This window comes from Asterias amurensis, chromosome 7, assembly GCF_032118995.1.
Source record: "Asterias amurensis chromosome 7, ASM3211899v1".
Lineage (NCBI taxonomy): Eukaryota > Metazoa > Echinodermata > Asteroidea > Forcipulatida > Asteriidae > Asterias > Asterias amurensis.
The window spans coordinates 16,431,526-16,447,791 of NC_092654.1; the positions used below are offsets into that span (position 1 = coordinate 16,431,526).

Below are 16,266 nucleotides of genomic sequence, written 5' to 3' on the forward strand. Positions count from 1 at the left end.
TTAGTAATGAATTTCACCCCTGTCTTTTTGATGAGTAAAAATAGTTTTGGCAGGAAGTGCCTGGTTGTGGCATTGAGGCGGAGTATCACATTATTATTATATTTTTGATACATGGAGGTTATCATCTCCGAGGGAGACAATTTATTGAATGAGAGAGAGAATTAGAGAGAAGTTGGTTGCTAGAAAAACTTTTAACAGTTTGTCTAATGTTTGTATTCCTATTTCTACAAGATATGTAACTCGCCTAAACAGCTTTTATTTTAGGCTGACGGTGAGGTTATGGCGAGGGATTTTTGTAGGCTAATGGCAATATCTCCTTGTGAAATCACCACCGTAAGTAGATGTTTATCATTTATGTCTTTAAAATATTCTAGTTCCTCAATGTTTCATCATGTGTATGGATTACTCTTGTGGTTCTTAAACTACACATGTACATATTTATTTCATGTAGAAGTTTGTACCAGTCTATATTTTTGTCTCATTCTTTTGAAACAAGAAACTGTTCCACTGTTTGGTAGAAGTATATCAATGTAGAAAGTTGCATTGCAGGAGAAGTTACAACTATAATTGTTTCAATGTTATATGAAGCTTCACTCTCAACCTAGCACAGTAATGTTACACGAGGACATTGTCATCAGATTGTGAGAAGAATAATGAGGTATTTTTTACACTAAATATTTTAAAATGTAAGTCTTGCTTTAGACTCGTGATTTTATTTACTATGAAATATAGTATTTTAATGAGATTTATTGACTGAAAAGCAAACAAAGTTGTAAATTTTGTAAGACATAACACAGTTAATCAGATCTAAAGAATATGTAGACACTGTGGTATGGGTTTTAAACACCGAGGTTGACGATATTTTGTCTTGCCTTTCATTTTGATGGAAAAGCAACACCCTCCAAATGAATGCATAATGACCACCGTAGTCAAGTCTCTCAGGACGAGTCCGAGTTTGAATCTTGAGTCACTTTGCTCGAGTTTAAATTCAAGGCACAAGTACTTAATGTAAAGTTTTTGTTTCGAAAAGTCAGAAGTCGTTAGTGTCAGATCCGAGTCAGGATAGTGGAATCCAAATTAAAGTTGGTTGCCGAGTTGGCATTTATGATTATTCATGGCCCAGTCTTCTTATCTCTTTGCTGGCAACTTCACCTCGCAAGAAAAGTGAAATTGAAGGCAGATCAAAAAAGAATCTTGAAATTAGGAAAATCACCATACTGACTAAGATCGAGTAAAAGACACATCAAATACATTATGCATAATTACTTTTTCTTTATTATTTGTACCAAAGGACCTCAATGTACAAACTTATTAGACATTTTTTACAGTCTTTTCCTTACTTAGGGTATTAGAACAAGAATGGTGAAGAGTTCTTTAAGTTTGACTATCAGACAGAACAAGAATACATTTTGTAAAATTCTTGAGTCTTCTTTCACACTTTATTTGACATTCCACTCAAATGGCTGATCATGTTTTAAAATGTATAATGTATTATTTGTAGAATTTGTATGACTGTATAAATAAATATATAATTGTACCGGTATTTTGCTGTCCCGACAGCCCTTTATGTGTATATGTATAGGGTAAATAAAATACACATCAACAAAAATAAAATGATAGAACTCAAAATACACTTTGTCATAAGAACTGATTGGGGTTGGCGTTACTGAAATGTCTCGGGCTGTTTGGTCGTCTCAGAGTAAGTGAAAGACAATGTCAGTTAGCCGTAAGATAGATATTCTGTCGGATATCTGTCTTACTAGTCCATCGAGCTGGAACAGACAAACGTTGCTTTCCACTGTTCCCACCACATTGTAAACCACTGATTGATCATTAATTTCAAATACAAGTCCCATGCAATCGAATGTTGGAAGGAAAGTTTAGGAAACCTTAAAATATTATCTGACCAACATGTACATCTGTGAAAGGCTTTAATAGACTTTTTTTGGAGTATTAATTTTCTTTTAAAAGTAAAAGAAAATGGGAAATCATAGTCGGGAAAATATCATGCATGTTCAAACTAAAGTATGGGAATTAATTCACACTATGAATTATCCAACAATACACTGCCCCTCATGTAAGGGTACACTGAAATTACTTTTTCTTGTGATTCTTTCTTGGAAGAAAATCTCAAGAAAACCCTTTTATTTGAAAGTGAATTTGGCGGCAAAATAGCATAGCACTTTTAAGCAATCACTCTGAATAATCTCACTGACTTGTCTCTCCCACAGCCGACTCTCCGCACTCGAACCGTGCAAAGTCGATAATCTCGAGGTTTTCTTGCCTGACGAGGTCGCCGACTGTCATGGTCGGGTCCAAGAGATACTCTTGTTTCAGCATCTCCGTTTCCACTTGCTGTTCCTTCTCGGGCGGAGCATCTTGCTCCGACTCATCTTGCTCCGACTCCTCAATCTTGGGTGGTGCTTCGGGTGTTACTGTGAGAATTGTAGAAAATTGGACATCCATCATGCTATCAGTTTCTGATTCGAAGTGCATTTCAAAACCGACTATCTTTTTGCTACAATCTTGTCTGGTAGACCCTTTAATATTGTTACTTGAGGGACTCTTAAACCTTTCCCTGGTAACGCTATAGTCAACCCTTGTTATAAAGAACACGCCTAACGTTATAAAGAAGTTCCGATTTGGCAAAAAGGTGGTTGTACTAAAGGTCCAGGTTAATAGCTAAGAGCAGGGCCCAATTTCATAAAGCCTGTTGGCCCAAAAACTTGCTAAGCACAGAAAAGTATTGCTAAGCAGAAACTGGTTACCAGCCAAAAGTCCATAAAGTTTACATTATTGTGACTGATAGACAACCAATTTTTGCTTAATCATAGAAATTTGCTTAAATAATTTTCTTTGTAACGGCTTTATAAAATCGTGCCCTGTAACCAGCTTGTTCTTTCTTTCACAACAGTTAAATAAGAAACGTGTATTACCAGGTTTAACTTCAGCAAACTCCCCTATCGTGACTGGACTCATTCCTACAATGTGTTGACAGAGACGACGTCCGATGTCAGCGGGTCGAAACTCCTTGGTTCCACCCTCGGTCTTCTTGAATGCGACCAGGGCACCGTATTTACCGACCATACATTTGCTTTTGTGCTGCGACTGAAGGACGGAGTGTATGTACGTTCCTGGGAGACAGAATCAAAACTTACTTAAAGGCAGTGGACACTATTGGTAATTACTCAAAATAATTATTAGCATAAAACCTTACTTGGCAACGAGTAATGGGGAGAGGTTGATAGTATAACACATTGTGAGAAACGGCTCCCTCTGAAGTAACGTAGTTGTGAGAAAGAAGTAATTTTCCACGAATTTGATTTCGAAACCTCAGATTTAGTATTTGAGGTCTCGAAATCAAGCATCTAAAAGCACACGACTTTGTGTGACAAAGGTGTTTTTTCTTTCATTATTATCTCGCAACTTTGATGACCGATTCAGCAAAAATTTTCACAGGTTTGTTATTTTATGCATATGTTGAGATACAGCAAGTGAGAAGACTGGTCTTTGACAACCAATAGTGCCCAGTGTCTTTAATTTGTGTTTTTTAAGTAATGAATGTTTATGTTTGGGTCATTTACTAATTAGTGGCCTTAAGCATGTTTACTTGGCAAAAGTAAAATTGTTTACGAACATACGGTGCATGGTTTGTTGAAAAAAAATTGTGAACAATTTAAACTGGTGTAAAACATTTCCACAAACACTTGGTTTATTCCAATTTGCAAAATCAATACGCACTGACAAAGCAGAATGGGCAGTATCTATATGTTGATGGGTTGTCATGAGTAGATCAAATTCTACATCTAGGACAGACAAAAAAAATTCTCAACGCAAATCTTTTCAACGCATCATCCCATAAAATATCTGTGAGTCACAAATAAAATCCTACCTAAGTAATGGTCTTTTGGTGCAACTAGACACAGAGACCTGTTGAGTGTCATATTTTCTCCAATCTTGCCGATGGTCATAGCTGTTATATCCTGAAGAGTTTTCTGATCTTCAAGTGCAAATTTCTGCATATCTTCACCTGTGTAGATTGTCTGAAAGTAATAGAAAATGTATACGATTTAAGTACAATTATTCTCAGATAAATTGTATTAAACATGTTAAATATGTTGTTTTTTTCTCAGGATTTTATGCATTGCATTGCGAGGTATCAATGTATTTAGCTTGCGCCAACACCATATGTGTATCTACTTGCCAGGTAGACTAGGTTCTTCTGAGAACTTGTCTTGCTTTATAATCTACTACTGCAGAGTAAATTTTTCGGCATTCGGGAGACTCCTCAATTCTTTAAAAGAACTGTCCTGCTTTTTAACTACTATCTTTGCGGAAGGTAGGAAACCAACCGAGACTGCTACTTTCACTCAGTGGATCAAGGGGTATTCATGTTATAAAACTTCACCAGCGCAGAGTGAGTTCTTGCAACAATTTATTATTTGACGTTGTTTGAGGCAAGGCAGTCTAGTGCATTCTTGCATCTCTGTGAATTTGAAGACCTATAGGAGACTTTCCAACGCTAGGTGGCAGCAGACATACCGGGTACATTTTCATTGTTTACGTAGTTCTGAACATGCGCATAATTCTGAGAACAATGGATTTACCCGGTAAGTCTGCTGCCCTCTATCGTCCCAGAAAGTCTCTCATTGACCTACCTTTGCAACACTCGTGAGATCCTTCATCTCGGCATGTTGTTTCACGAAATGTTTCAACGATGCAACAGCAACTTGACCTACAAAACCTTGGAATTCACTGTTCTTTGCGACAAAGTCTGTCTCGCAGTTGACCTCCACCATGGTGGCGCTGTTCCCGTCGTGCATGACGCCAATGAGACCCTGGGTGGTTGTTCTCCCTTTGAGTTTAGTGGCCTTGCTCCAGCCTTCCTTCTGCGCTTGCTCTTGGAGCCACTCTTCTGCCTTCAAATTAAATTATTTAAACAAGAGTTAAGGGAAATTCACTGAACTTTCTGAATAGTATTTTGCACTTGTGAAAACAAATCAACATCACTATGAATATTACAATTAATACAAGTACATCAATATTTTCAGTATTATTTAAATTGTTCGTGTGATGTATTGTCTTTAACAAAGTTAGAAACTTTTACGGGGAGAAATTATGGAAAATCCATGACACCCAACCAACCTCCTATTCAGTCTGATTGCTCTTAGTTTTATACAGTTAAATAACTTTTGATATTGTAGGGGAATCAACCAATATTTTTACATACAAGTATTATAATTTTTACTGAAAATTCTACCTGTTTGAGATCATTGCCAAATTTGTCCAGTGCCTTTCGGCAATTGGCAAAGCTGAAGCCCGTCTTCTTTCTCAGTTGTTGAAGGTTTTTCTTTGAGGTTGAAAGAACAATGTTCGAGGTTGAAAATAACCTACAGAGAGATGTCACTGTGAGCCCTTGTAAAAAAAATGAAAGAAAATTGTTCATAAAATAATCATAAATGATCTCTTGAGTCTTGACTTAATCTTATTGTTTTACATTATTCAAACTTAAAAGTGAACGCATTCTTTCTTGCATATTATTATTAAACCAAAAACCCATTTACTCTTCTGGGTTTGGTGTTTGCCACTTTCATTTACGAAGTATGTTCATTGATATCTCCTGAACCATGATGCTATTCTAGTAAGTAGTAGAATTTCTCCAAACCTGCATGACCTGTGTGTTACTAGTACTGTTTCGTGTAATAACAAAATATAAAAAATGTTCGTCCCTAGTTCCGTTGACACGATTGGACCGAATGAGCTTCAGCTTGTTATTTAATTTTAATATCTTTAATTAGACAATCAGACTAGAAGTGGTAGCTGCCTCTTCGTACTGATACAAAGATGCACTTTATTATGTTTAAATTGTTAAAAATTAGCACAGAGCCATTTGATCATGGAGGACAGGACGATGCCGACGATGGTTAATTTTACGGTCCTACTAAAAGCCGACAACAAGCCGACAACGCCGACAACAAGTCCAGAGCGCCGCCAACACGCCGCCAACACGTTTTAAATACCTCAAAAATGGCAAATAAACCATATACATTTTAGAACTATATGTGTTCTGTAATATAAACATAAAGTTAATGTAAAAACTTCACAAAAAGTGTGAATTTTTAACCAGAAAAAAACTTCACTTGCACGGAAAGCGGTCGGACGCCATCTTGGCTTAAAAACCGTGTTTGGACCAGACCATTATGATACGGGTAGATTTAGCACTTGTCAACAACAGAGGGCGGGCTTCATGTGAAGACCTTCACTGCAGTGTGCACAGTGCATGACGCCCGCCCTCTATTGCTAAGTCTGACTCACCCGCATCATAATGGACTGGTCCAAACACGATTTTAAGCCAAGATGGCGTCCGACCGTTCTCCGTGAACGTTAAGTTTTTTTTCTGGTTAAAAATTCACACTTTTCGTGAAGTTTTTCCATTAAATTTATGTTTATACTACAAAACACACATAGTTCTAAAATATATATGGTTTATTAGCCATTTTTGAGGTATTTAAAACTTGTTGGCGGCGTGTTGGCGGCGCTCTGGACTTGTTGTCGGCGTTGTCGGCTTGTTGTCGGCTTTTAGTAGGACCCTTAATTTTATAAATAATGGTCAGTTTTGTTTATTTTGCGTTTTTGTACAGCGTGTCATGTCAATCAATGCCAGACTTAACAAACTCAACCACTCATAGTTACATGATTCGTCAGATTGAAGCAAATGCATAGTGGTGTCTAAAAAGGTCACTTACCTGGTCTAAACATTGTCACTGAGAGGAGAAGTTAGAGTTTTTTAGATAGAAATTCAACTGTCTTTTGCGGTCTTTTGCCCTTGTTCATTACTGCTCCATGCGCGCTGCCATTTTAAACAGTACCCAGGTTTGTGATAAACAACGTTACTAGCTTGTATACGTACAGGTAACAGACCATCATTCATTCGATGGGATACTTTTATTGCCGCTAGGTGGCGGCAGACTTACCAGGGCCAAATATTTTCATTAAGATGAAAAATTTGCTCAACCAAAAAAAAATAGTGGGTCCCCAGTCACGGCAATTTTCTTATTTAGCTGGTAATATGTTTCTGTTGAGCAATAATTTTCTATGCTTAGCAAGTTTTGGTGCTTACAGGCTTTATTAAATTTTGCCCATTGCGTTTCGGATAGTGGAAAGCTCAGCAGAAAACTCATTCACGGACTCCTCTACTTGCCGAATTTCTTCACTAGTTTTCGTTAGCGAAGCGAAGTGCGCACTTGCGCAATTTCCACTTTATGGAAAAATTAATAGCATTGGAACTTTCTCCTACTAACCCGTTTTATTAAAATATTTACGCTTGGCGAACGTAAGCGCGGAATTCCCTGCTTCCGTACGCATAAGCACCGCTTATTAATTGGGTTACAATGGAGCTTCATCCACTGCTTCCCGCCATAGTTATGCTTACTGTAAGCGCAGAGAAATTCGGCCCTGGGCGGGGCCAATTTCATAAAGCTCAGTGTCAAAAATACTGCTGAAAATACTGCTCTGCTAGGCAAAAATTGAGTAGGCCTAGGGCACCAGTCACAATAATGTAATTTTGGCTGGTAACATATTTCCGTTAAGCAATACTTTTCTAAGCTGAGCAAGTTGTTTGTGCTTATACAGGCTTTATTAAAATTTAGCCTACGGGCCCAATTTTATATCTGTTTAGCAGAAAATTATAGACAAAAGAAAAACCTCCCTACACACTAATACAGTGGTAACGGAGACTTGGGCATTCCAGTCATAAAGCTGCTTAAAGGCACCGGGCACGTTTGGTAATTATTGCCAAAGACCAGTATTATCACTTGGTGTATCCATAGCTCTATGGGTGTATCCCAACATATGCATACAAATAACAACCCTGTGAAATTTGGGCTCAATTGGTCATCGCCATTTGTAAGAGAATATTAAAAGAAAAAATACCCTTATTGTGTTACCTTGTGTGCTTTCAGATGCATAATAAAAGGCTTCAGCCGAAGTCGTTTATTTTTTGAGTGAGAAATTTCCCCTATCTCAAAAATTACGTGACTTCAGAGGGAGCCGTTTCTCACAATGTTTTACAGCTCTCCATTGCTCGTTACCAAGTAAGTTTTTTATTTTTAACTATTATTTCGAGTAATTACCAATAGTTTCCAGTGCCATTCAGCAGAAAAATGTCCTCAACAATTTTATGAAAGTAAAAATAAGCAGAATACCATCACTAACTTGACATGGTAATTTGGCCGACAATGATAATATTTTGGTAAGCATCAATGTCTCATATTTATTTTGTGTTTACGCAGCTAATTTAGGGCTCTCAATCTATAGTGTTCAACCGATCCGACCAACCACCACTCGGAGATATCCGCTGGTCATGCCTTTTATTCCAGTTAGAGATTCTTCGCATTTTTGGGGATGAATGATAGAATGTGATCCTGTGGGTCAGCAACTCTGGGATGCATTGTTATGCAAATTACCGTACGCGTTTCTCTTGTGTTTCTTTTCACCACTGCTGATTTTGGCGACAGCAAAATACGGGTTTGTTGGAATGTTTAGCAGTTTCGGCCTTAACATGGCCGCATTCGGAAGTCTGTTTTCTGTTCTAATATAACCTAGCGAGTGGATAATCACATAACCTAGCGAGTGGATAATCACATGTAGGGGCCTACAAATTGCAGTAGTAGGCCTACTGTTGGCGTAAATAGTATGAGTAGTACAGCCGAATGCCTTGTACCACACGAAACAAGCAACCATGTGAGGAAACATTTTAAAAGATGGTGGAAATCTTGCTGTTCGAGCTCTTCGAATTATCCTCGGATGACCACTACTTTCCACAACTTTAACTAAACGCCATTATTGCAGAACAGACTAACAGATGAGACGGACGAACATCTTGTGATGTGGAAACATTCATGCCAGCATCAGTAACTTTCTCCTAATATAAAGCAAAGGATACGAAATGTTCTGATCGAATCGGCAACGACTGGAAGATCTATATGTGTGATTTCACGTTCACAGTCTACCTCATGGAGAACGCGAACAAAACAGAAAAGGGAAAACAAAATGTCTCCATTATGGGAACTCTAAAGACTGGGGTGCTCCACAAGCAATGTTATGAACAATGGGCGGTTCTTCCAGGGACAAAGGAAAGAACAAAAGATGTTTCAAGGGATGCGAACAACAGAATGTGTGTGCTTTATTGTCTGTGGATCCTTTTGACGTACAGAAATGCGGCAAGAGAGAGGCAAACTGTGATCACATTGGCAAGTGATGGAAAGGTGGGTAACAATTATTTTGTATAATCAAATTATTATATCCTCCCAATTTTCATGAAGGTTTCCAGGATATTCATTTGACATGTTGATGTCAACAATTTACATTTCTTGACATATTACGACAGGTGTCATTATGTTAACATGCAATAATGTTGTTTTGCTGATAGATCTTTTAGTACTGGAAATGTCACATTTGGCAGTAGTGAAATTGAAATGAAGTTTTTAGTTAATTGGCATTTTGTAAGATTTTTGCCACGACTACATTGAGCAGCGTACTCTTAAGTTAGCTACAGACCATCATGGGTATATGGTATATATTTTGTTTGCAGTGGTATGGGACCTTTATACCCTGGACTCCGTAGCACGGTTGTATGCAACAAAGGAGTCCAACCTGGGCTAGCCCTCCGATCAGATATTATTTCAATTCTGATCCGAAATTAATCACCAGGAACTACCCTGTATACTATACTAAGCTAGCTGGTAGTAATTGTTTGAAACTTGCATAGTGTTTAGGTTTTGTCTCACGTTTGTATTATCAATGCAAGCAAACATACCAATTTCATTAAGCTGTCTTATAGAAAATTTTGCTTAGTAAATTTATTGGCTAAGCAAAAAATGACCTGGCAACCATTCACAACAATGGTAAATGTATGTGGTTCAATGGCTGGAAATCATTTTTTTTTTTTTTTTTTTTTGCTAAGCAAATATTGTTTTTGTGCTAAGCAAGGTTTTTTGGTACCGACAGAGTTTCTTAAATTGCCCCCCCCCCTGTGCCTCTACATACTTTAAAAATAAGTGACCCTCGTTTCCCCCGTCCACATCTTGACAAATCACGCATGCGCCAACACATCCGCCTGTGTTAGGTTTTAAGAAGAGTTTTATCAATAGTTAGGCAGATGATGTGCATTTAAATAAAAAAAATAACGCGGTTGAATGTTTGAAAGTTGAGTTGAAGACCATGACCCAGGGAATATTTTAAAATTGGGAGCCACCTGGAAAATGTCAAAAGTGCAAGTATATAGGCCTACCCCACAATCGTGCCAATCATATATGGTGTTATTTCATATATCCCTCACATACACAACCATGTTACTCATATTAAAGAGAAAACAATGCCAATACCCCAGTTGGTTAACTCAGATTTATAATACTAACTTTCCATACAGTAAACGTAAATAAAATAGTGTCAAGCTTCGTAAACCATAATGCTTATAAAATCTTTACGCCCAACCGCAATTTGAGCGCTAAGGTTTAAGGACTCGTAAGTTACTAATGTCATGGTAAATTGACAGTTGACAGAATTGTTGATCAATCTTTTTTTAATGAATATTTTCCTCTCGGGCGTAAAATAAATACGCAAGAGTGGATCCGGAGAAGTGTTTAATTGGGGCTTCCACTGAAAATGTACGTCTTATAGTAAGCATGCCGGGTTGTTTCTTTAGCGTCCTGCGCTCACCATGGACCCGCCCACCAATAGGGTTGATTGATTTATCTGTATACCTTTAATTAGCGCGTGTTATTTCTGTTGGGCACTCTATATTATGCAGGATTTATTAACATAAAGGTATATGCTTAAAGAAACCCAACGTGCTGCCCCCTTACAATGCCCGACATGTGGTAGAGGGTTTTTCCAAATTGGTGTCCACAATAACGCACCATTTTCCCCTTGAACACGCAGACCCACCCCTTCCGAAAAAAGGGCAGAAAATAAAAACCAAAATCAAACCTGAAATGAATTCCTGAGATTCCCTGAAAACAATGGAGACACAATTATGAAGGGGTACACCATGCCACATTTTATTGAATACCAAATGTATCCCTTGTCACAAACTCAATTTTGGTCAATGATATTTTGCATCTAAGTTCTTTGCTCATCCATGCCTTTTTTACAAACCGCATTCCGACCACGTACGTCACACAGTATTTCCACAATGTCCTCAATAAAAATTTCATTAGTAATTAAAATAATACACCAGTATTATTGCATCATGAAACAGTTGACGAAAACTTTGACATAATATACACAGGATCAGGCCACTCTGACAGCAAATCATCGTCATCATCTTCCTATACGTTGCAGAAACCTCCTCTGGAGTATATACATGATTGTACTCGCATATGATGATAAGTTGACACTTTCAGCATCTGCAACCCACATTAGGGATGCAGGCTTCTCCTGACAGACAACACTCTATCTTCCCCGGAAGGTACTCGCATCTTTCCTCTCCAGCCGGGCAAGATTTCTTCGGACTACTGTATTCCTGTGTTCAGGGAATGAGTGGAAAGAGGAACACTCATTATAAAGTTAGCAGTGATTGATTGATTGGCACTTGTCAGTTGAGTGATGTATTGGTAATCATCGTCCATTAGAGGGCGAGTAGTCCTTGAAACTTTGTATAAGATTGACGGACAATAAAGGAAGGATCTAATTTTAGACACTCTTATAGAAGGCTGCCAAAAGGTTTCAAAGTTTCAAGGTTTATTTTTTCCAAAGTAACAAATTTAGTACAGGAAATAGCATGTTACACGTTTCAAATAACACTTGATCACCAGGGCATAATTTCCTGGACCGTGGAATTCTGTGGATGGCCTATAGATTTTTTTTAGGGTTCCGTAAGAGTCAATTTCATAAAGACGTTAAAGATGCTATGTCAGATTTTTGGCCGATTTGACCCAGGTATTTTGATGGGGGTCGAGAAAGTTACACGCTTTCATTTGAGCCATTGCTCGAAAAAGTCCACCAATTATTAGTAACAGTGAAATAAAGTGCTCAAAATTATGACCAATTTGTTTGCCCGCAATAATGGCGAGCGAGAGCGTGGCACTCAGCAGCCGCGTGTGACGTCATGACAAATGGGCCAATAGCAAGTAGTACACAAGATGCCCCCAACGGGAGCGCCAAAAATATAGTTCAACGTACAGTAAGGATCACCAAGTCAGTTTCAATTATTTTTTTTAACTGCTCGATTGTTTTAATCCTATGTACGTGTTCACAATAAAACCAACATCTGAAAATTTCATTTCATAAGGTGTGGTCGCGTTTTTTAGATAGATGTCGCCAAAAATCCGGAACGAATAATGTCCACACAAGAAGATTGAGAATCGTTTATTACGCGCCTAAGCGGTAATACAAACTTTTATACCTTTACATAAACCACATTACCTCAAAATGAAATGTTTCTAAAAATGCTTCATACTACATGTACCAAGCGTTGATGTAGGCTTCTAACCAAGATTTATTATTGCCAATTATTTAAAGGCAGTGGACACTATTGGTAATTACTCAAAATATTTATTAGAATAAAACCTTTCCTGGTGACGAGTAATGGGGAGAGGTTGATGGTATAAAACATTGTGAGAAACGGCTCCCTGTGAAGTGCCATAGTTTTTGAGAAAGAAGTAATTTTCCAGGAATTTGATTTCGAGACCTCAGGTTTAGAACTTGAGGTCTCGAAATCAACCATCTAAATGCACACAACTCCGTGTGACAAGGGTGTTTTTTCTTTCATTATTATCTCGCAAGTTCGACGACCGATTGAGCTCAAATTTTCACAGTTTTGTTATTTTATGCATATGTTGAGATACACAAACTGTGAAGGTTAGTCTTTGACAATTACCAATAGTGTCCACTGTCTTTAAGAGTGGTTACAAAACGTAAAGGCCCTTCATTCCTTTTAATAAAGTGCTACAAGAATGTTATACGTGCCCTGTACATACCTGATTCATGAGTAATGGATTAATGACTTTACTCCAATCGTCCAGTGTCCAGTCGATACCAAAGTCAATTCGAACATCGTTGATGAGAGCAGTTGGTGTCCCCGAAACTGTCCCTGTACACACAAACAAACTGCCATTACAATTCACAGCTGACGAACACTGACAGTTCCAATGTGGCCATTCTATGATTGGGGGTGGGGCGGTTTATAAACGTCAGTCCACCCAACAGGGCCCAATTTCATAGCGCTGCTAAGCAAAAAAAATTGCTTGGCATGAATTTGTTTGCCTTTTAATAAAAACAGGACTACCAACCAAATTTCCACGTGATTTTCAGGATAAGCAAACAACAGCTGAATACATGTAACAAGAAATATGCAACAAATGAAAATTTGGTTGGTAATCCTGTTTTTATCAAGGAAGAAATGTGTGTGCTAAGCAAATTTTTGTGCTAAGCAGCTCTAAGAAATTGGGCCCAGGTCGTAAGCATTGACAAGTCCATTTATGCTGCAAAGCCATAAGGATGGCTCAGTTGTTTCTTTGAAGATTTGAGTGTCTTCAAAGGTTACGTACAGGGGAATAAACGTATACTTTGGAGAGTAAGCATTACATCTTTTCAGATTTAGATCTGGCGAATGTTTTCCTGCATTTCCCCTCTCTGGACCCGGTTCAAATCCCACTAACTCAAATCAGAGCGTGCATCAGGTGGGTTTGGTTTTCAGTCCCTACCTGACTGCATGGGTGTTCACAACTTCGGGTTTTCATCCCACATCTTACACTTTAGCATTTCCTTTCGCTTTCATTCACCACCCTGTTCGTGGCGCTTGTGGTTTTGGATGTATACTGCATGCAATAATTCTGTCATTCTGAATAATTCCGAACTCAAGTTCATTCATTCATTCATTCATTTTTTCATTATTGGTTTATTCTTTAAAACAAAATTCCCATGGCGACCAGAGGTCGAATAACAGGAAAAAAATACAGAGATTACAAATTAGAAAAAATACACTATTACAAGTTCATGCAATCTCATAAAAAAATCTGAAATCTGATCTTACGTGAACAGGCATACTTCCACATGACAATGGCGTCTTCTCTCGAAGCATCAGAGTCAACGAGATGAGGGAGCGTTTCGCTCTGTTTGATACCAGTGGCTGTAAAAAGGTCATCTGCCAACATCCTATAGAAAGAGAAATTTTAAACGTGTTGAGCCGACTTGTGGAACTTATCTGAGGAACCATCATGTATGCCAAGCCCCAAAAACCTGCTGAGCACAGACAGATGTTGCTTATAGCCAAGAGTCCATAAAGATTACATTGTTGTTACTCCTGCCCCACCCATTTTTTAACAGCTTTAAGAAATAAATGTTCTTTCTTTTTTATACAGTTATTACCGGTTGTGTGTTCAGAAAATATGAAGTTCATTACTACTAAATGACTGCATTAAACACAATAACGTCAGTATTATACGGACACGTTTGGTGCAATTGACTCACTTCAGAACAGCATCTTGAGATTGTTTCAAGATGGCGGAGTTGTAATACTTGGCTTGATTCTTGAACATGTACGTGAACCATGTGTAGGCTTTCTCCGGTGCAATTTTGTTGAGAACATAGGATACCTGTATGTAAAATTGTAAGACAAAAAAAGTTAAATAAGTGCGATGAATTTGATTATTGTGTATGATGGAAGCAGGAGATCGGTGGCAGGAGATCCCCCTCCCATTCCCCCACTACGGCGCACTGTGTACAAACAACAGACATGGGTTCTTTATGTCTGTGGTACAAACTTCTTCTGATAGCGCCCTCTTTTGAAACATCTTCCTTCAGCCGCGTTAGTTTTCCACAGAATCTCCGACGGACAGAATTCCCTGGGTCACCGCCAACAAGCGTCACATTCCATTCAACTCAGTGTAATTACCTGTGCGGCTGGAAACGAGGCCCGATGGTACGGCAGCGGGAAAATAAGCACCTCGAAGGTAACCATAGACGCATGGTTGTAAACCTCGGCTACCTGAAAAACACATACAAAATTTTAGTAAAACGTTAGTGATTGTACATTGATTGGAACGACTCGGCTCCATCGATTTTAAGAAGTTTGTTTTCTTTTTATTTTGAAGAATATCTAGGCTGAACCTGGCCCGCCAATATATTGCACATCAGAAACTCTTTAAAAATATTGGCTTCCAGGCAGGGCAATAAAAAACCCGAGTTTTTTCTTTTCACATGTACATAAATAGTTGATATAGTTGTTCACCTTTCTTATTATTGAATGCACTTCTAAACACACCGTCATTTTTTGCCTGTGGCAATTGTACGGAATTTAATATCTTAAAGTTATGGTAAGTTTGTGCATGGCGATGTAATGGTTATTTTCCCATTCTTCCATGGCTTGCAGCTGATGGTTGGAAAGCCCTGGTAGGCTTACTTGGTATCAAGTTATGTAACAATTTATAAGTCAATAATCCATGAGACTCGGCATAAATTAAAACACATAGTACTGCATTAGCTGTTTTTAGGAGTGTGTGAAAAAGTGATTGTGACGCAAAAGTTATGCAACTGCTAATTTCATTTTCTCAAAAATAAAAATCACACACAATTGCACCCAATCTCCGATAGATGATGGATCAGAGGTTCCGAAAGCTCAATCGAGGCCGTATGGTATAAAGTGAGACAAAAATACAAAAAGCGTTGGAACAAATTCAAACAACTGTAAATAAAGTTTTAAATTTTAATTTTACAATATATATCCCAATACCTGTAGCAGTGTAGGCCATGCTGCCTTACAATCAGGACAAGTCAAGTCCACGAATACTTTAAGTTCCACCGGTGCCGTGCAGGAACTGGCGTTGTAGACGAACCCTCTCGGTGGTCTCTTGGGTATTGGGACGCCCTGTGAGGCTCCCGTACTCGCTGTGCCCAAAATGACAGCAGCTATGAAGAATATGGCGAGTGTCATCTTCTTATTCGGTTGATTTGATTTCAGCTTCAGCCAATTTTTTTTTAAAGTTACCAAGTACCTGCGAGTACTATGGTGTGTGTTTGAATGAGCGAAATGTAGTAGGTGTTCTGCACTCCTGAAAGAACTCGTGACCGAAATGACTACAGTCAATAACAACATAGGTATGGAGGGGATTTTTTGTTATCATTCTGAACGTTGCACACACCCCCTAAAATTTAGCATGTGATGTACGTTACCTTGTGACTGATTAGCCACCCTATTTACCTACCAAGGTATACAGGCCTATACATGTACATTTACATGTACCTGTTCATTGACCCACTGCTTAC

At 38.3% G+C, this 16,266-nt stretch overlaps 2 protein-coding genes across 2 annotated transcripts; both read right to left on the reverse strand.

Moving 5' to 3' along the window:
* Window positions 1-75: 75 nt before the first annotated feature.
* Window positions 76-6,869, reverse strand: LOC139939692 (elongation factor Ts, mitochondrial-like). Its single transcript, XM_071935763.1, has 6 exons — window positions 6,747-6,869; window positions 5,261-5,415; window positions 4,659-4,919; window positions 3,893-4,043; window positions 2,937-3,134; window positions 76-2,435 (listed from the first exon to the last, which is right to left on the reverse strand). Exons 1-6 carry the CDS (start codon window positions 6,757-6,759, stop codon window positions 2,209-2,211), a joined length of 1,005 nt encoding a protein of 334 aa, XP_071791864.1. The 5' UTR covers window positions 6,760-6,869; the 3' UTR covers window positions 76-2,208.
* Window positions 6,870-11,033: 4,164 nt separating this feature from the next.
* LOC139939867 (uncharacterized) lies at window positions 11,034-16,130 on the reverse strand. The gene is made up of 6 exons (XM_071936020.1): window positions 15,734-16,130; window positions 14,897-14,989; window positions 14,473-14,597; window positions 14,036-14,157; window positions 12,981-13,093; window positions 11,034-11,524 (listed from the first exon to the last, which is right to left on the reverse strand). Exons 1-6 carry the CDS (start codon window positions 16,094-16,096, stop codon window positions 11,402-11,404), a joined length of 939 nt encoding a protein of 312 aa, XP_071792121.1. The 5' UTR covers window positions 16,097-16,130; the 3' UTR covers window positions 11,034-11,401.
* Between the last annotated feature and the right edge of the window lie 136 nt (window positions 16,131-16,266).